This window comes from Helobdella robusta (genome assembly GCF_000326865.2).
Source record: "Helobdella robusta unplaced genomic scaffold HELROscaffold_55, whole genome shotgun sequence".
NCBI lineage: Eukaryota > Metazoa > Annelida > Clitellata > Rhynchobdellida > Glossiphoniidae > Helobdella > Helobdella robusta.
In genome coordinates, this window is record NW_008705295.1 from 796,845 (window position 1) to 818,637 (window position 21,793).

Here is a 21,793-nt window from a genome sequence, read left to right on the forward strand (position 1 = left end):
ATCATCATCATCTTTTTCATCATCATCACCATTATAATCATCATCATCTTCTTCATCATCATCACCACCATTATAATCATCATCAGATATATCTTCCACACGGTACGTACGTCAAAACGATGTTAAACGGCCCAATGCTAAACGTCTGGGTCGTGCCCTCTCCTAGAGATCTATATAACACTGAAGGTGAGATAGTGTAGTGGTTAGAGGCGCTTGATCCTGCCCTCGCAGTCACCGGGTTCGAATACAAGGAGATCCCCGGCGATCAATCATATACAATGTGTACGATGCGTTGATCAGGCTGAATCCAATACCACATGTAGCTGCGTGTGTGTTGTTGTTGGTACCATTGAGTGATAGGATAAGAAATTTAAGATTATTATTATTATTATTTTTATTATTATCATCATCATTATTGTTTTCAGGTCTTTGTGGCCAATACGATTGGTCAACTGGCCGAAATTTCAGGCTAAAAAACGGTACAATCATAACGTATGAACATCTTCATAATGGTGACGACGACGATGATGGTGGTGATCATGGTGATAATATTAATAATAATGATTATGATAATGGTGATGATGATGAGGAAGAGGAAGATAAGGATGGTGGTGGGTTTAGGATAGAACCGGATGAATTTATTGAAAGCTGGAGGTTAGAGTTGATGATGAAAGAACGAACTAGTGAGTGAGTGAGTGAGTGAGTGAGTGAATGAATGAATGAATGAATGAATGAATGAATGAATGAATGAATGAATGAATGAATTAGTGGATCAATAATGATAATGACGATTACAATGATGATGATAACGATGACTAACTCATCGCAGAGTAAACATGAAAAGTTCGGAGAGCATTTTTTATGGAACGAATCCAACAACAAAAAATTATCAACCTCCCAAATTTTGTGCATGCATGCAACAACAACAACATCAACAACAAAAACAATTTGACTATGAAAACAAATGCAGTCAGACGATAGATGTCGATCACTGCGATGTCTACGAAGGCTGGCTTTATATTTATATTAAAAATAGAATAAAATGCAATTTAAATTAGAATTAAATTTAAATCAAAATGAGATTTTTAAAGAATTAAACTTGATAGAATTTGTTATTATAAGAATTAACTCATGTAAATTTCAATCGATATTTTTGTCACGGTACTTTTAAATACCGATATTCGTATGTGTGTATGAGTGTGTGTATGTGTGTGCGTGCGTGTGTGTGTGTGTGTGTGTGTGTGTGTGTGTGTGTGGGAGATGTGTGTGTGTAACGTTTAACCAATTATTGAATGAATAATACTTTTAGGAGAAGATATCACCCAATGGCTTGTTCAGCACGCGGTTAAACAAAAATTAAAATTCAAAACTTCGACGACGGCCTCTTCTACAAACATTAAAACGTCTACAAGAAATTCATCACTGTCATCATCGTCATCATCATCATCATCATCTTCATCATCATCGTCATCTGGAACCATCGCCAAACGATCAATACTGGGCGATTTTAATGATAATAACAATGAAGAGGATGATGATGATGACGACGGTGATGATGAATATAATGAACCCATTCAAATAAATGAGGTACATCAAAAGAAGGTAAGTAATGATGACGACGACGACGACGATGATGATGATGCTAATGAAGAAGATGATGATATATTATCACCACTATAAACACCATCATCACATTTACATTCACACACACACGTTAATACACCACCATCACAATCATCATCGTCGTCAACGTCACTATCATCACCACCATCATTATAGTCATCATCATCATCATCATTATCTTCATCATCATCATCATGACCATTAGAAATGGGAATGGACGAAAAACTGGACCAGGAAAGCCGCCACCAAATTTTGCCAAAACTTCATGCGAGGCAACTACAGCGTTGGCAAGTTGTGCGGTCATATACTCTCCGTTGATTTTAAGAGAGAAATTGAAACTTGCGTCGAAGATATAAAGGTATTTGTCTCTCTCTCTTCCTTTCTCTCTTTCTCTCTCTCTTTCTTTCTGTCTGTGTGTGTCTGTATGTGTCTAAGTGTCTGTGTGTGTGTGTATGTGGGCACGAATGAAGATATAGATGTGTGTGTATTTGTGTTTATTTTGGTTTGCCTGTAAAGTATTGTATATGTGTGTGTGTGTTTGTGCGCGCGCGTTTGTGTCTGTGTGTGTGCAGACATATTCTTTCAATTGATCTTGAAAATGAGAAAAATAGAATTTGCGTTGAAGACATAAAGAGGTGTGTCGTGATGTTTGTTTTTGTTGGTTTTTTGTATAAATATGTGTGCACGTCTGTATGTGTGCGCGCGTGGGTGTGCATTATACACACACAAATCCCGATCTGAACTAAGATAACCGGAAGCACGGATTGGGCCACATCGGCTCGGGACGCCATGAAGGAGCAATGCTTGGAGGAAGTGCAGAAGGATGTGTTCCTTAGTAGGGAAATCGTTCGGAAGGTAATGGGATAGTGGGATAATTTTTTATTTAATTTTCACATTTTGTTATGAAGATGATGTCAACAACAATGAAATTGGCAAATTGCACACACTCACACACACACACTCACACATACATTTACATACACACAAACACACACTCACACACATACACGCACAACACACACATACATTTACACACACACACACACACATACACAAACAAACATACACATTTATTTTCAGATTAAGAGCCAAGTTTGTATAAACGATTGTAGCTATCATGGAATTTGCGTTCGGGGTATGTTAAAGAATAAAACATCCATTCTTATATTATGGTCATATTTATGTGGTATAATTTATTTGAAATATTAATAATAATTTTTAATATTATGGCTATAATTTTGTTATGATAACATAGATAGTTATTATTATCTGATGTTATGTTGTTTTATAACATATACTTATGAAAAACTTTGGTAACTTTTGCGCTATTTATTGGTATAACATTTAAAAGTACAATACAAGATGGTGTAATTGTTGTTGAGACGTTGTAAGGAGAACCTCAAAGATCCGAAAATACTCTTTGAAATTTGAAATTTTGCTAACTTTTTTTAAATTCGCCATTTGACGTCACCAATTCGCCAGGAATGTGCGTATGCGATAATGGATTTTCCACGGCTGACTGTTCCGTAGTTTATCCATCTCGGCCCCAGATTTTAGAGTCCAAAAATTTGGGACAGTGTGACGTCAGGACGATGAATTGCTCCAGAATGATCCTTTACGGCCGGAACTTCATCAATAATCCCAATCTGACCTGCCATCTTCAGGAATATAAAGTGATTTATTTGAGTTTGGTGTATAATTTAGTATTTAAGGGAAACGTTTTGCAGGCATTCAATTGCATATTTATAAGAATTAAAAGTGCATTTATTGTTACAGTTATGATTTTGTTATTATTGTTATTTATTTCTAGATGACCAATGACAACCCGATGTTAGTTGGCAGACGCGATAAGAGGAAGGCCATATTTATCAGTACCTACGCTGCCGAGTGCCCACTCCCCGAGGTCTTGATAATGATGACGATGATGGTGGTGATGATGACGATGATAGTGGTGACGATGATGATGATGATGATTATCGCGAATGGCAATAATGATATGATGACCATGATCATTAACATAATTATTCCATCTTAATTTTCCTACCTAAACTTAATCATCTGTGTTGTAGTCATCAGCACCATCATTATCATCATTATCATCATCATTATCAACATCATCATCATCATCATCATCAGGTAAAAAGTTACCTAATAAGTGTAAGTAACGATGGCGAGCATGATAGTGATCCTCTCCTTTTCATGCCTTACGACTCTGTCTGCAATAGATGCGACATTCACAAACTTTCGTGTCGCAAGAAGGTGAAGCTACTACTGCTGCTGCTGCTAATAATGATGATGATGATGATGAAAATGATGATGTTTATGACAATGATGATGATGGTGGTGGTGGTGGTGATGATGATGATGAAGATAACGATAAGACCGATTGATGATAAGTTTTATAGTGATGATGATAAAAATAATTACAATAACAGTTAATATTTTTTGTATTTTCTCCTTTCTACACACACGCACGCACGCGTACGAACATACACACGCACGCACACACGTACACAAACACGCACGCACGCAACAGCACAACAGTTGCATCATTGATGGAATGTGTTACAAGGTCGGCGAGGTCAGTTCGTCCAATCATTGCCTGGTCTGCAAGTCGGTTGACGATGAATATCAATGGTCAACTCTTAAAGGTGCTGGCAATGATAATTATGGTGATTTTGAATTTTTAATGCTCTAAATTTCAAACTTTTGTCATCCAATCAGACGATTCTTGCTTTCGGGTTGATCTTTCAGATTGGCTGGTTGCAGGATTGGCTGCAGTTATTGGCTCGTTGATTGGTGCTCTTATGGGATTTGTTATGTATACCTGCTGCTGCAAGATGTTTGTTTTTCACTTACATGAACTTTGTTTTGAAAAGAACCACAACTGATCAACAACACACATCAACAACAACTTTAAAACCAATCAGCTTTAATATATATATCATTCATTTAACACAAAAATCACACATACCAGCCAACAACAACCACCCAACAAGGACCGCCAACAAACCATCAACAGATCAAAATCGTCAACGTGTAGCGACCACTCAAAAAGAAGCAGCAGCAGCATAGACGACTACGACGACCACGATATCGGCTACCCTAGCGAAGATTCATTCAATTTTTACGACGAATTCAGCGACAGACTCGTACATCCGAATTCAAACGCACTTCTACACAGGAATCAGTTACTATCTAGCTCCACAACCAACACTAACAATACCGTCACTACAAACGTCACAAGTAGTACTAAACACGCTAGTAGCAATACTACTGTTAAAAGTGATAATTTTACCAATAATGACGATGATTGCAGTAACAGTATTAGTAGACATAAAGCTAAGTTACAAAGTCCTGAAGAGAGTTTTATAAATTTCGGTATAAAGCGGATATTACCTTCACAGGACTTTATTAATCCTGGGCAAAGTACTTCTAACGATTTCGACTCATCGAATTATTTTTAATTTACAGTTTAATAAATTGGTTTAAAAGTTTAAGTTAATTAAAATAACTGAAAATTCTTTTTCTCAAATTAGCACATCCAGTGTTGGGTGAAGTTCTCTTTTTTAATTCAGATGACAACCAGATTCGAGGTTAAAACGTAAAGAATGACTTTTAGATCCAGATAGAAATCTAAAGTTATACTTTTGTAAAAATTATTTGAGACTAAATAGCATTTGAAATAGATTTCTAAACCGCTTCAAATAAATAACGACACTCAGACGCCCATTAATTCATGTACGAAATTATAACAATAGTTCCAGAATAGTTGCTGAAAAGGAAATTGTAGAAAGAGTTCTTTTATCAATTTTTTTTTATATTGAGATGAAATATCAACTGTTATAAATAAACAATGAAAAGATTCGTATGTTCAGAAGATTTAAACATACACACAACAAAGATTCAATGTGTGTATAATGGTATATTGTTAACTTAATACCATACTTGTTGTTACGTCATAGAACACTCCACGGAACTTTCTAAATCAAAAGTAAAAAGGGTAAAAATAAACGATGACGTCATTATTTACATTATTAAAAAATAAATGATGCCACTTCCCTGACCATTATACATAATATGAAACTTCGAAAACTTCTCCAAAATCTTTCTTAAAAAATTCACATCAAATTCTTTCAGTGACATAAAAGTCTCCAAAATAGTTAACACACACACACACACACACACACACACACACGCACACACACACAAAATTGAATGTACACAAAATTAGCAGGAACAAGCAATGAATGTATCCACATTTATTTATATGGAATCATGTCAGATGATATCTCATTAATTCATCCATCCAAATATGAATTATATCTAATAAAAATCAGATTGTAATTATAACAATAACACAAATAATAATGTTATCATATTACGATTTAAATTTAAAAATTTAATGAAATTATTATTCCAAATCGTCTTCTACGAGTTTCGGCTTGCCATGGATAGGAAATGTACCATCTAACTCACCTTCAACCAAGCGCTTCAAACATTAATATTATTATTTTATTACTTAATTTATAAAAAAAATACCAAATTACTCATCAAATTAACAAAATTAATTAAAGAAGATTCAACAAATATATACTCATGAAATTTAATGAAACTAATAAAATACCACTGTTTATGCCAAAACATAGTGATATAAAACTACAAAGATGAAAAAAAAAACAAAAACACAAATAAAACTTAAACAAATGCAGCTAGAGTAAAGGTATATTAGTGAAATTTAACATGGATTAGGAGAATGACGATACATTAGTGAGAATGATGACGATCATTACAAACCTGGGCTGCTATGGGAATTTGAGCGACAAGCAGCTGACAGACTTGTGGTGGGAGGGTTTGCTGGAAAACAGACATCAGCTGCTGGGGTTGGCTACAGACAGCTAGGGCATTGGCCAAGTGTTCAATGCCCTCATGTATGTCACCTTTAAATTTTTATAGGTCATTTGAAATATATCAGCATTTAGTATAACAGCAATTGTTAGCAATAACATGAAGTTATTTATTCAATTAATTGATTAGTTAATTGATTAATTAATTAAATAACCTTGGCTAAGCAGCTCTTCGCCCAACTGAATTTCTCTCAGGAAAAATTTTTGACATGATTCAGGATCGTTCAAATCAGGTTTCTGATTTTGGAAAAATTATTTTAAACATTGAATAAAATAAATAATTATATTATTGTCCTATAATATCGTTATAATGAAATTTAATTGAATGATTGAATAAAAACTTTTATTCAAAATTTAATTCAGTTTATAATTAATTTTTACGCGTTAAATGCATACGATGCCACATGAAAATTCACATCAATGATTAAAATAAATATAAAAATATAAACAGAAACTAATTTTAACATAAATTGTTACAAGAAACATTTTCTCATGGCATATGATGGAGTTTTTCTACTTTGAACATCATTTTCACTTATTTAATTAATAACACGATTACTATTTAAATGCTTGATATTATTTCAACACATGAACTTTTGAAAGACAAAGAAGAGTGGAATTAAAAATGTTGGTGCAAATTTATTAATCAAATTTAGTTAATTATTTCATTTAAACTAAAATTTATCAAAAATTTATCAAAACTCACATTTTCAACTTTTTTAGCCTTCTTGGCCGATTCCTTGGCTTTCAATCTTCCTGTAAAAATTATTTATCAGTTTTAATTTTTTATTTAAATAGTTATTTTTTCAAAAATAAATAAACACAAAACAAACAACGGACTTTCACGAAGTTTCACCCTGTAGAGAGGATCGCTTCTTCGCCTGTGGTCGTAGTAGAAACAGAACAGGACAAACGCACCGGCCCCAGCAGCCAATCCCATCAGAGCATTCGACGAAATCATCCCTAATCTAATCTAATCGTAATTCCTACACCGCTAATCGGAACGAATCGACCTTTCGAGCGATAATGCGAAGCTTACAATTCAAAAGAAAGATCAACGAAGTTAAATAAGCATTGATGCATTCGATAATAAATTTTTTAAAGAGTTTACATAAGGTTTTTTTTACATTTCTTGATTGTGTGACAAATTTATTTGTTTTAAATTTTTTAAACAATTAATTTGCTAATGTTAATATTAAATGAATGAAATATTTTATTTTAAGTTTGAAAATAAAATAAAAATAAATAATAAATAAAATAAAATAAAAAAAATCACTTTTATACACTTCAATGCATTTTTTAGTTTACATTAGCAACGAGGAATAGATGTATTGTTATACAGTTTTTAGAAATTTATAACTTTCGAATTTTATTTGTTAATAAACTTTACATTTTTAGACAAAATGCCTTTTTCATTTCTTTCTAACAAATTTAAACCCAAAAAAGGACCAACCAGAAAAGCTGCGTCCCTATCTAATTTGAATTTGAGCGCGGAGGAGAGAAAGATAGATTTCAGACCGGATGACGGAAACATAAAAGTGAGATTAGGAGAGAACATTCTACACTTCGAGAGAGGAGATTGGGTGGCCGGTTAGTAAATTAATTAACGATCATTTAGTACAGAACTGAACATTTACCAGATATATGAATATATGTAAGTAAAGTTTAAAATCGTCATTAGACTCTAAAGTCTAAACCAGTTTGAAAACACCCTGGTTTTCTAAATAAATAAATAAAGATGGTCAGTGTTCTCTCAACTCTCAAGACGGACAAAATTTTTTTAGACTCCACCACCGTAGCTAGTTAAATAGTCTAAATATTCCACAAAGTATCACGATTGTAAATTTAAATAAAAGTGTTGACAGCATGAAACAATGTAACAAATTTATTGAAAAAAAACAAACAAACGAATTCAATCCAATCAGATGGAGATGAACCGACAAACAACAAAGAAATGAAAAGATTGAAAAAGCAATTGCAACAAACGATTGAAGAGAAAAATTTTTTAACAATAAAAGTCGAACTACTACTTGACATGGTTGGTTCATAGTTAATTACTTCAGAAGTATTCAGTGATATATCAGATGGCATTAATGATACACTAATAGGTATTTAACGATATATGACATGGTATTAATGGATATATTAAAAAGAGTTACTCATTATAATTAGTTTCTAATATATTCATTAAATCTAATTAACCGAAATTGACGGTTAAAATTAATGATGGAAACAATTCTATGAAAAAAAATTTCTAATTTCACTAGCTGGCCAAACGAACGGCCGAAAATCAGATGCAAAATATTCTAATTGAAGAACTCAAAAAACAAAGAACAACACGATGATGAACGACAGCCACGATGATGACAACAAAGAAAATTTATCATTTTAAAATTATTTTCTCTTTTGAAAATATTTTGATTTCTGAATATGTTTCGTTTAGAGTTCCGGTTTCACTTATTTTCAAACAATAAAACCGATGAACTAATTTAATTTATATACCTATGTTGATTTAGTTCTATTGTTAAAAAGATAAATAAATAATATTAAACGACAGATTGGATAAACAGTTCAATACATAGATATAAAAAAATTCCTATATTTAAGGCTAAATGACTATAATTATTATCATTATTATCATTTGTGAGTTGGACAAATATACACAATAGAAATTTGAAAAAAAAATTATAAAGAAAGCAAACAAAAGACCAAAAGTATGAAAAAATTTATAAAAAAAATGATATAACGTAAACGTCATTATGAACAAGACGATATATAAAAACATATAAACATGTGAACATTATTTGATTTTTGCTCTGTTTAAAAAAAGTTTATATAATTGTTCAATTAAGATACTAATCAAAAAAAACAAATATATATATATAAATATACACACATATATATAGTTGTTTAAAACTATATATATATATATATATATATATATATATATATATATATATATATATATATATATATACATATCAACTCTTTCTTGGTTTTAATATATATAATTTGTATAATGTGAATAATGTGATTAATATATATATATATATATATATATATATATATATATATATATATATATATATATATCAAGCAGTTATAAGCAACAGCAACAATGATACTGATATAAAACTTTAATACACAAAACAAAGAATGAACAATATCAATATACATATACCACCAATATGCAATACAAACTCAATACAAGTACTTATATCTATGTACATAAGCGTATACAATGTAGACATATTTACCATCAAAACACGTCTGTATACATAGCTATTATAAACATTATCGTTACAAAATGATATAAAATGATATAAATAATAAAATACAATTGATAAAAACTGATTTTTAAATGATAAAAATACAACTGATAAATAAATAAATGAATGATCGAATGAATGAATATAGATATGGTGATAAACAATTTTTATAAATATATAAATAAATTTGTTGTAAATATATCAAAAAATCCTAAATGCGCATCTAAGTACAGACAAACTTTTATAAATATTGTGTGTGTTTGTGTGTGTGAGTTTGTGTGTGCGTGTAACTAGATTGTATTAATCTCAATAAACCAATAAACTCAGATTAAACAAGACAGAATTGTTGATATAGTATCATTAGTTTAGACTTAAATATAATAATAATATAAATTGATATAATATGATAAATTAATCATATGAGTTTTTGTTACATTAATAAAAAAAAGGTTGACTGGGTACAAATAAAAATGAAAAAATATAATAATTACCATTATTATTATTATTATTATTACTATTTATAATAATAATAATTATTATTATTATTATTATTATTATAAACAATTTTTAACCAAACAAATTAATTAAAAAAATGGTTAAAAAGCAAACAAAAACGAAAAAATACAAACATAGACAAGAAAAAATGCATTTAATAACAAACACCCCAAAAGACTAACTAACTAAACAACTAATCATATGTAGATGTAGAAAAAGAAAGAGAAAGAAAGAGAGAAAGAGAGAGAGAGAGAGAGAGAGAGTAAGTAAATTTCATGATTTATATGAAAGTAGAGTGACTGTCTTTGGTCTGTATCTCAATCTTCTCGACGGCAAGGTCAGTATTCATGTTCGTTACTGCTTGTATTGCATCTGACAGAGCCTGTTTGTTGTTCATTTTGATGTTTGTTTGTTTGTTTGCGTATGTTTATGTTTTTATTGTTGTTTAAGTTTATGTAAATGTTCAAATTGTTGTAGTTGTTGCTGCTGTATAAATTTTTGTTCATTTTGCGTGTCCGCTTACGTTTATGTATATGTTTGAATCGTTGTTGTTGTTGTTGTTGTAGTTTACGTTAATGCTACTGTTAATATCTAACTAGATACATGAAGATAGCCATAGACACATAAAGATACCCAAAGATACATAAAGACACACACAGATACACAGAGATATCATCACATATATACAAAAAATAACACTGGATAAGATAGATAAACCTTATCATAGTCTACTTGATTAGAATAGCCACCATCTGGATGCCTTTTCTCAATTCTCGTCTCTATTACTCCATTCCTCTCTATACGATGCTGTTACATATGAAAAAATATAATGTTATTAAATATTTGTGTGTGTGTGTGTTTGTGAGAGTTTCTCTCTCTCTCTCTCTCCCTCTCTCTCTCTCTCTATGTGTGTGTGTAGAAAAAAAAAATATTTGTGAGTTAGTGTGTTTGTTTGCTTGATTGTGAATGTGTGTGTGTGTGTATGTGTGTGTCAACGCTGTATATTAAACAAAACAACAAAACTAGTTTAATGAAATAATGATTATCATCATCATCATCATCACCATCATCCTCACCATCATCATTATCATCATCATCATCATCTTACCTCAGTGATGATAGTGCCATCAGATGCAGTGTACGTTTTGGATGAAGATGATGTCATCAGAGATGATGTGCCACCATTATAGGCAGTCCAGCCATCATCATTCCCTGAGGACGATGATGACAACAACGACGATGTGGTGAGAAGGATGATGAGTGAGAAGGATGAGTGAGAATGATTGTTTGTTTCAGTTTTGGCTGTGAACTAATGAATGATTGAATAAACGAATAAATAAAAAAAATGAAAAAATGAATTAAGGAAAGAAAGCAAGCAACAAGCAAACAAGCAAAACAACAAACGAACGAACAAACAAACAAACCAGCTCTTATCCTCTGCTCATACAGCATATCATATTGATTAGCAGTTAATGGTTGATTGTTATATCCAGTATTTTGTTGCTGCTGCTGTTGTTGATGCATGTAGGAGTAGTAACTTTGTTGTTGTTGTTGTTGTTGGGAGTGTTGCTGGGGGTAGGGTTCTAGAGGGAATGTAGCTTCGTCACTCGTAGCACTGCACTGGTTAGAGTAATCGCGAAATTTTGAAATTTAAACATCCAAATTTAAACTAAAACAAATGTCTATCAACTTAATATTTACAATTCTACATCCCATCGTGATATACACACACACATATACAAGTTTTTTATTTCAAAAATTATGTTTTGAATTCTTAACTATTAAAAAAATAACAAATATTAGTAAAGACGAAATAAATTGGAAAATTAACTAATTAACTCTTAGATAATGTTTGAATTTTATTAATGCATATAGATAAATAAGATGAAAACACTTGAAGAAGATAGGAAGATAGATAAATAGATAGATCTTTTTAAGTGGTGGTTTAAAAAATTTCATGTGCAAAATATATATATATATATATGTGTGTGTGTGTGTGTGTGTGTTTGTGTGTATGTCTGTGTGTGTGTGTATGGATGAATGAATGAATGAATGAAAGATGACAAAAATTGATTGCAGACGTGATATTTAGAGAAGAAAAACTAATGTTGAATAAAAATTATTATCAAAGAGTAATAAACAATTAAAGGCTTCACATGTTAAAAAAATGTTAATTTTAAAAATTAAAATATGAAAATAACGAATAAAAATTTTTAAAAAGTTAAATCTGGACCAGCTCGTGCTAAAAATCTAACAAAATATAAATCATAAATAATAACTTCCATCTGACCGGCAAAAATACAAAAAATACAAAAATAATTTGACATATTAGGTGCGGGTACGACGTGTGTTTCGGCGCTGCTATCGTGCAGAAAGATAGGATAGGACCATTCAGTTTAACCTATTTTAACTCGAAAATCGACAACATTTTCATAACGTAATTGAACAAGTATTTTTCTAGTGGTGTAAATATTTATAGTGCGGCATGTAATAACAACAGTGTCATTAACGGAAAAAACTTAACAACAACAACCATAACATTAGTTTATCAATGAAAGTGCATATGGAACTATCATGAGTTATCCTAAGGTTACGCTAACTAACTCACAGACGTATTAAGACTATCATTGCTGTGTGCACCTAACAGATTGTCGGTACTAGCATATTGGGAGTCGATCAGGTAAGCATCCGCATTATATTTGATTGTTTTGTTGTCGTTGTTGTCGCTGCTGCTGTTGCTGAAGTTGTTGCCGCTGATGTTTGCATTTGTCGGCAAATTGTTTACATTCTGTTTATATATATATATATATATATATATATATATATATATATATATATATATATACAAATTTATGTACGTAAAGTGTACGATGTATGTGTATGTATTACAAGTCTATGTACGTGAAGTGTATGTTTGTATGGTATGTGTTTGTGTTGTAGTTGGTGGCGGTGTTGTTGTATGTTTTGTTGTTGTAGCTACTTTCGCATTGTTTGTCTAGTATTTTGTATTAGAGAACAATTTAGGATATTGTGAAAGAAATTTATAACAGAAAAAAAGCTATATGAATGCATTTCGTTGATTAATTCACGAGTTAATCACACGAAGATAAAATGTTTCATACAAAAATATACACGTGCAAAGACTACACAATCCACATACAAATACATCTATGGAAATACGCAAACATACAGACACAATAAACCAACGAACAAGTATTCAAATATAGAAACCTACAAAACAATAAAATAATCTTTAAAACCAGAGTATTCAGAGATAAGGCAGATCACTAGCTAGGAAGTTAAAAGACATTATTATCATTATAAAAAAACACACTCACATTGACTTGTATACCCAAAGATATACAATACATACATTACACAATACATTACACAAATGTATAAATACTTATACAGAATACAAACATACATATACAATTCAAAGAAATGCGTACGAAAATACGTCAGTATATACAAGAATCTCAAAAATTGCTCTAAATTTAGAGTTATTATTACATGTACTGCATTATATACAAAGATAATTAAGATAGCAGATCGGTAAATACTATTACCCCACCAAAATACCAACACCAACATTTCGATAAACATGTGTTCAAATACACAGGCAAATACACAGGCAAATACACAGGCAAATACACTTCTTACGTACACAGATGTGTTTATATTTGAGATGATGGAGAACGGCATGTGATAAGAAAATGCCAGGAGATAACGTGCGAACAAAAATTCGCCATACATTTATAACTACGGCTACTACTGAAACTTTTTTAACATAGATTAATAATCAAATTAAAAAAAAAATAATAAAAAATAGAGCAGACAGAACTGAGAATATGAATAGCAATGATATTGTTATTATTTTCAGGGCAAACGATAATATGAGTAATAAAAATAGTCAGACCGCTAAAAAACATCAATTTTGATGTCTGTAAATGACAACGTAATATGAGCAATCAGATGTAATTAGGCACCAGAAGGACACCAATTTAAACACTTCAACAATTGAAAAAAAAACAAAAACAACAACGAAAAATGCCAAAATATAAACAAACAACAACAACACTAACCGACAAATTATCATTAATCTTCCTGCTTGAACTTTGACTCCTGCCCTCGTTGTAATTCGGCGAAACACCCCCTACGCCACTGCTGACCCTACCAACACCAACTACATTGGCGTCCCCGCCACTGCCACCGCCATATTTCTGACCAGTACCGTAACCATCATTACCATAACCGGCCTGTTCATCATTATCAAGATCGTTCGTTGACCTTCGACCTCTGATGTCTAGAGTGTTTGACCTTGAGCCATCGTACTGGTACGCTTCTGCCCTCTCCGTGCTATACGTTGTCAGTACTGCAAATGAAATTTTCATGATGATTAGTTTTTAATTATTATTATTAATTATTATTATTATTATCATCATTATTTATCCTTCTCATCGTCATCTTCCTCTTCCTCCTCATCTTGCAACTGACCAGTTTCCATGCTCCTGGACCCGGCGAACTTTCTGCCAACGAGTCGAGTGACCGTAGCCCTCTGATTCTTATCGCCCATTTGCTGGGCCTGGTAGAATGTTCTGCCAGTGTAGCGATACTTCGGACCGAATCTCGAGAACAATCCGTGAGGCGGTGGGTCCGTTTCCCGCAATCTGATTGGTCAAAAGTTTTAGTGTGGGCTGATTAATTTATAGACGGACGGATCGGATTGGTTAAGAGTTCTATTGCGTAGTAGTTGCAAATGAATTATCAAAGAAATACAAACATAAAAATTAAAATTAATTAGTCTGACGATTTAAAACAATAATCCATCTTTTACGAAAACCTGAAAAAGGAATGATGTTCAACAGCAAGCCTCCACAATCTCTTGGCCGTCTGATAGTTCGCAAGCTTGTACTCCATTGTGGTTTCCATCTGCTCAAACTGTCAGTAATGATTAAAAGGTTGGAATTAATTCCGTCTGCACGAGAGTCTAAAATAAATCTCATTCAACCATCAGCACTAATCAGTTAATGATTACAGAGATGATGACAGTGCTGATGCAAATGGGATGGAATTGGAATGATGATGAAGATGACAGGTATGATGACGATGATGATGGCAACCTCTCCGGGTCGGATCTTGATAGTGAAAACGTTCCTCTTGTAGGAGATCTTCAAAATTTTCGGCCAGGTGAACCTATGCAGTCTCAGGCGTTCCTTGTACACGAGCAGACCAGCAGCACAGATGCCTAGCAAGACCTCCGAATCGTTACTGTCCTGGAAGGTTAGAGTTTGATAGGAAACCATAGATTGAGATGTGTGTGTGTCTTTGTGTGTGTGTCTTTGTGTCTGTGTGTGTAAAATGAAACTAATCATCAGCTATAAAAAAAAAAACAAAAGCCAACTTTCGCTTGAAACATATGGACGCCATACAGCGAGAGTTTGTAAGCATTGTCGAGGAAACATAACTCCGCCTCCGCCGGCTGCATGCCCCTGAAATAAGCGGAGTTTATTATTCATGAATATTAATGAGGTTTTGATGTTAATGAGATGAAAAACAGCCCTATACAAATACATATCAATACAAATACATACCAATAAAAACATACACATAGGTAGAAACAATTGCAAAGGCACACGAACATCAACAGAACAGAGTATCATATTTACTTCCAAAACAGACCAGTTTGTGCAAATAAAAACGTTATTCTATTATGATTTTCCACATGACATTTCCTAGTAACAAACAATCCCTTGCCTCCAATAGTCTATCGGTCCATCAGTTAATTAATTAATTAATTTATTCATTCATGCGGTCCTTTATTCGTTCATCAAATTTGACTATCCATCAATCTATCCATCTATGTAACAATGTCTATACCAATTTTTTACAACACAATACAACACAACACAATATAACAATATGGATAACAATACAATATAAAACAAAACAATACAATACATTTCAATTAAAATTACAATACAACACAAACATAAACTACCATACAATACAACACAATACCACACAACACAATACCACACAACACAATACAACATAAACCAAGGATTATCCTACCATAATGCACTTGAGAGAGAGAGAGAGAGAGAGAGAGAGAGAGAGAGAGAGACCAAGAGATGTTAAACAAAATATACATCAGGGGATTGTGCACACAAATAAATGCATTAATGAAATAGTTCACTCCATCACAAATAATAATAATAACAATAATAATAATAATATAAATAATAATAATAATAAATAATAAGAATGGATCCTAAATATAATTAATGGAAATAAATGCAATCATCTCCATGCCATTATGATTTTTTTTCTTATGATTATGTGATGTTTGCGAAATAATTGAATAAGAAAAAAAAGTGCAATTTTATTTTTTATTGTTTTAAATCCTAAATAATATTCTTTTCAAACAGTAATTATCAATATCATCATCGTTATTAGAACCATCATTATCAGTTTCACCCACAAAGTCACTATCACCATAATCATTATTACAATCATTTTCATCATCATCCCAGCTACTTCCCCATCACCATCATCCCCATCACCACCATCATCATCATCACCACCCCCACCACCATCACCACCACCACCATCATCATCATAACTACTAACTGATTAGTTTTATGTAGTTCAGCAATCTTATCGAGCAGCTCGTCTGTCTGATTCGGGGAAAAACCTATATCCTTGAGGTACGCATGTCCAGTGCCATGGTCCGAGGGGCAGTAGTCTCCGAGCTGTGATTGGGCGGCGTAAGAGCCCAGCAGGGCATAGGTCATGAAGGAACAAGGTAATCTTTAAGCGTGTGTGTGTGTGTTGTGTAATTGTGTGTGTGTGTGCATATCTGTGGGTGTACATTTGTGTGTGTGTTTGTGTTTCTCCATTTCTGAATATTTTTTTTATTCTGTGAATCAAACGCCATCATACGCAGAGAACGTAACTACATTCAAGGTACGAAACATGTAGAAAGTATTCAAATTGTATTGAGTTAATTTTTGAATATATATGTACGCTTGTCATTGTAATGATAAGCAATAATCGCCAAGTACTGTTAGCACTGTACAAAATGAATATTCAACATTATTCAAGTATGAAGATGAAGACATTGATAATGACAACACTAACACGATAAGTTACATCATCACCATGACGTGATTAAACACATAGTTGTGAGTAAGATAGACTGACAGACATCAGATCAAATATTGGAGGAATATTAGACTGACAGACATCAGATCAAATATTGGAGGAATAAAACGAATGAATCAGCATCATCACTGCCAACAGAACATCGTTCAATATACATACATAAATTAACAGTAGGCGGGCGCTCAGCCAGATAACAACATACACCCACACTAGTCTCTGTATGTGTTTTTGTGTAGGTGAATGCGCTTTAGCAAGTTTTTGTGTGTGTGTGTTTTTGTATATGGGTGTGCGTACGCGTGTGTGTGGACGTTTATGTGTTTATATATGTTTCTATGTGCGTGTGTGTACGTGTGTGTGTGCGTGCGTGTGTATGTATGGGTTAGCTCAAGAAATAAACTTCTCAATTTTATTCCTATTACACTTATTCAATGCTGGAATGGTTTATACATCTTTATCAGTGAATTGATAAATAATAACAATAATAATAGACAAATAATAATAAACATAATAAAATAATAATATGGTTATTATTATTATCACTAACAATAACCAATAATAATAACCAATAATAATAATAACCATAATAAAAATAATGCGAACAATCACAACTCCATCACGCTATGCTGGTAATTTAATTATTTTTTTTAAAACTGAATAATGTGAATATACTTGATAAAAAAATTCCGTGGATAAACTAATAATAATAATAGTAATAATAATAACAATAATTACAATGGTGAACAAAAAAAAGTAAAAAAGGAAAAAGAAAAATTATCTTTAAGCAAACTTTTAATTTAAAAAAATATCTAAGAATAATATTTCATACTTCCCAGAGAGTATATCAGTCCTCAACTGCAAGAACAATTGATATCTGTGAGGTAACAATGGAAAAGAAGAAGATGATGATGATGATGGTGATAACGGTGATGATAATGAATGCGATAATGATATCAATGATGATGATAACGTTGACGATAACGATGATGGTAATGATGAAAAACCAAATATAAAATAAATAACGAAAGACTTCAACTGAAGAATAGAACCAATGACAGATTTACTCAAAAACACTCAAGCCAATGCAGTTCATTTTGAATGAATGAGGAATCATGGTACTGATTGTGATGGGATACATCATGGATGTGTCACTGTTGATGAATGATACATACGTGTGATCCCGTATTCTTTTCATTTTGTTTCATTGATTGGTAATAGACTAATACAAGCAACTCTATACACACTCTACACCAACATTAACGACAGCAACAGTAACATTATTCATATTTGGTTTAAAAACGTATGGAAAAATTTACCAAGCAGACATTTAACCCAGTTTAAGAATCTTAATGTAACACGATATCTCTATTCTTATATATAAAACGTACTTGGGGTTATTCAAAAATTTACAATTAAATTTAAATCTAAAATGCTTTACCAAAAACAAACATGGATAGGGAAGTGAAAAACTAGTTTTACCTATTAACACCCATTAATTTACACTACTTACTGAACTGACTAACTAACTAAATGACTAACTGACAGACTGACTGATTGACTGACCTTGTGATTTCTTCATTGAGGCAGGTTGGATCAGGGGGGTAGAATTTTACCTCAAATGAAAAGACCCATGGTGTATCTGTTAGATTTTGGAAAACGTTTTCTTCCAATGACTCTTACCTCATTTTTACAATGTCTCAGACTACATATTTACAATGTCTACTATCCCATTAGCATTACAAACAAACAATTATTATCAAGAGCATGGAAATGATTAAGAAAGTGTCCAATAATAATTTTAGGATTGGCTAAACAATCCTAAGCTTAAGTGTTGTTTTGCTGAGAAGAAAAAGAGAATTAAGCTAAAAATTTGAAAGATGTCTTTTTAATTGTTTTTGGTTCTAATGCTGTTTTATCTAACAATGCAAAATATAATTAATTAGGCAATTACAAGCAATTAAAAAATGTAATTAAATAAATAAAATAATGATAGCTATAATGATAACTATAAGTTATGATATCACTATAAGTTATGAGATCACTATATCTAAGTTTGATATCAACTAAAAATTAGCAAATTTCTCACTGCTGATCTGCTTGAATATCTTTTTGTTATTGTTCAACCAAACCTGGAAATTTGCACATAAAATTTTTAATAATGCAAATCATGTGAAATAAATAAATAAAATAAATAAGCAAACAAACAAATAAATACAAACAAATCAATTAATAAATCACATATTAATATGATTATCTAATTTTTCTAAACACACATACAATAATTAATAACTACTACTAAACTAAGTAAAACAAAACACAATAGAAACCTTTGTATTCTTATTCTCCTTGTATGTGCAACCGAAATAATCAACTTCATTCAATGATAATTTCTTACAGACAAGATCAAACAGTTCTTGCCCTGAGGCTTTTTTCTTACAGGTCAAAATTTTCAAATTAAAAATACAAAAAATTATTGGGAGGAAATAACAAAGTGTTATTTTTGAATATACAATGTATATATATATATACACATTACAATACATACTTAATACATAACTGTTAGTACGATACGACTCACTGAGTATAATGTGAGTTTAGTTAGTTAAGAGTGTTAATCTTTAGTTTTTATATTAAACTATTCTCTGGTTTTTAAATTTTTATAATGTGAATTTAACATAGATAAATAAAAAATGTTTTTTAAAACTACAAAGAAAAAAGACTTCATACAACAACAACAACGAACATCAATATCAATGTCCACTTCACTGCCATCCAACAACTGTACTCTACAAGTGTTCATTCTGTTGGGATTTCTTTCTATAAGGAGGAGAGAAGTTTATTTTGCATAAAACACAGAGAATAAATAGATGAATAACAGCAGAAATTTCTTTATAAAATCTAAAACTTTGACTATAACAGTATAATATAGATAGCTAATTACAGTATTTATTACTTATTGCTACATTTACTAATTTACTTATTTATTAATTACTACAAAAAACAATGAAAATCAATACATTTTAATTTTTAAATTTATTATCAAACTGCTAGAGAATGCCAAGTACTGTTCTAATTTCTAGCCCTCAAAATCTAAAGCTAAACTAAATTAACTAACGAATTATTTAAAATTCTTTGTTAATTACACTGCATACAACACACTGACTTATTATTGCATTAAAATTAATTAATTAATTAATTATTAACCTATCTAATAATGATAATCTTGACTCCAGATTCTTGAATGATAAATGTCCAATGAATAATGTACAACACAACCTCAATAGTGAATTTTAAAATAAAAATAATAAATTTCAATTAATCCAAATAACTTCAAAAAACTCGCAAAAATCGCGAATTAAATAATAACTAAGTGAACTTTAATTTAACCTATTTTAATTTTATATTACAATTATTCTACTAATTAACGTTGTTGTATGGGATAGAGAATGAATCATGAAAAGTGAATTTAAATAACAATGTGATTCATACCGGCCTATCATCGGTAAAATGCCCATTTTCATCATGAACTGTGAATGTCTTACACATTATACACTCATATATGCACACATTCAACATGACACGTTCTACATATATTCTCTTTATACACGATACATCTTCTCTACACACGATATTCCTACACGCTTCATCCATACAAGACACATACATTCACATACATCCACTTTAATCATGAATGTAGGCGGGAGATTTTAATCAAAAATTTGTGAACAAACTCAACCATATTTCACCTGCACGACTAATTAGAAATGTCTAAGGCCATTTTTTTACCTTTTAAAAATAAGATTTTTCCGATAAATGAATATAAAAAACCAAATGACTTGACACACGCGAATAATTCCGAAACGGCTTTAGCTCGCCAACAGGTATAAACTAGAATGACAACTGTTACGACAAACACAATTCATAAATCATTCGAAATTGAGCCTAACGATCAATTGAAAGTTAAACAATAGTAGTTGTAAAATAAATTTAAATAAGTAAAACTGCTGGGTATTTAATTTAGCAATCAGTGTTCCAGGTATGGAATAGATCTCGTGCTCTTGGCGTGCACAATTCATTATTACAATACTCCGCCGTTATCACCTATTTCAAATTTTCAATAATTTAAGCCAATCAAACGAACGATAAACAAATAAAAACGAGATAAATAAAATAAGTAAATAAAGTGATAGATAAATAAATAAATATTAGATAGCCAATGTGTTTCAAACTCTTCAGAGTTCAACTAAAAAAAAACTTGTAATAAATAAATTGATAGTCAACCTTCCGAATTGTTCTGGCTATTATTTGGTGGATTGCTGTTGGCGGGATTTGCGG

General features: G+C 31.5%; 4 protein-coding genes across 4 annotated transcripts in view; 2 read left to right on the forward strand and 2 right to left on the reverse strand.

Moving 5' to 3' along the window:
- Positions 1-5,090, forward strand: part of HELRODRAFT_179612 (hypothetical protein) — a gene marked incomplete at both ends in the record, with an annotated part of 10,563 nt that extends 5,473 nt beyond the window's left edge. Inside the window, 11 exons of the mRNA XM_009028423.1 lie at positions 87-186; positions 426-654; positions 830-998; positions 1,829-1,981; positions 2,371-2,478; positions 2,704-2,758; positions 3,106-3,296; positions 3,434-3,526; positions 3,760-3,882; positions 4,160-4,204; positions 4,623-5,090. Of these exons, the coding sequence (XP_009026671.1) occupies positions 87-186; positions 426-654; positions 830-998; positions 1,829-1,981; positions 2,371-2,478; positions 2,704-2,758; positions 3,106-3,296; positions 3,434-3,526; positions 3,760-3,882; positions 4,160-4,204; positions 4,623-5,090 (1,734 nt within the window). The remainder of the gene's footprint in view (positions 1-86; positions 187-425; positions 655-829; positions 999-1,828; positions 1,982-2,370; positions 2,479-2,703; positions 2,759-3,105; positions 3,297-3,433; positions 3,527-3,759; positions 3,883-4,159; positions 4,205-4,622) is intronic.
- A 334-nt stretch (positions 5,091-5,424) lies between these two features.
- HELRODRAFT_114815 (hypothetical protein) lies at positions 5,425-7,491 on the reverse strand (the record flags this gene model as incomplete). Its single annotated transcript, XM_009028424.1, has 7 exons — positions 5,425-5,805; positions 5,848-6,011; positions 6,039-6,115; positions 6,421-6,563; positions 6,686-6,767; positions 7,237-7,282; positions 7,364-7,491. Coding segments are annotated over 6 exons (477 nt in total). The 3' UTR covers positions 5,425-5,805; positions 5,848-6,010.
- A 442-nt stretch (positions 7,492-7,933) lies between these two features.
- On the forward strand, positions 7,934-8,875 carry HELRODRAFT_179614 (hypothetical protein; the record flags this gene model as incomplete). The annotated part of the gene is made up of 3 exons (XM_009028425.1): positions 7,934-8,120; positions 8,456-8,568; positions 8,798-8,875. 3 exons carry the CDS (start codon positions 7,934-7,936, stop codon positions 8,873-8,875), a joined length of 378 nt encoding a protein of 125 aa, XP_009026673.1.
- A 6,252-nt stretch (positions 8,876-15,127) lies between these two features.
- Positions 15,128-20,258, reverse strand: HELRODRAFT_86976 (hypothetical protein; the record flags this gene model as incomplete). Its single annotated transcript, XM_009028352.1, has 9 exons — positions 15,128-15,235; positions 15,418-15,570; positions 15,699-15,786; positions 16,928-17,107; positions 18,288-18,332; positions 19,022-19,097; positions 19,545-19,587; positions 19,786-19,890; positions 20,202-20,258. The coding sequence occupies 9 exons, from the start codon at positions 20,256-20,258 to the stop codon at positions 15,128-15,130; spliced, it is 855 nt and encodes a 284-aa protein (XP_009026600.1).
- Between the last annotated feature and the right edge of the window lie 1,535 nt (positions 20,259-21,793).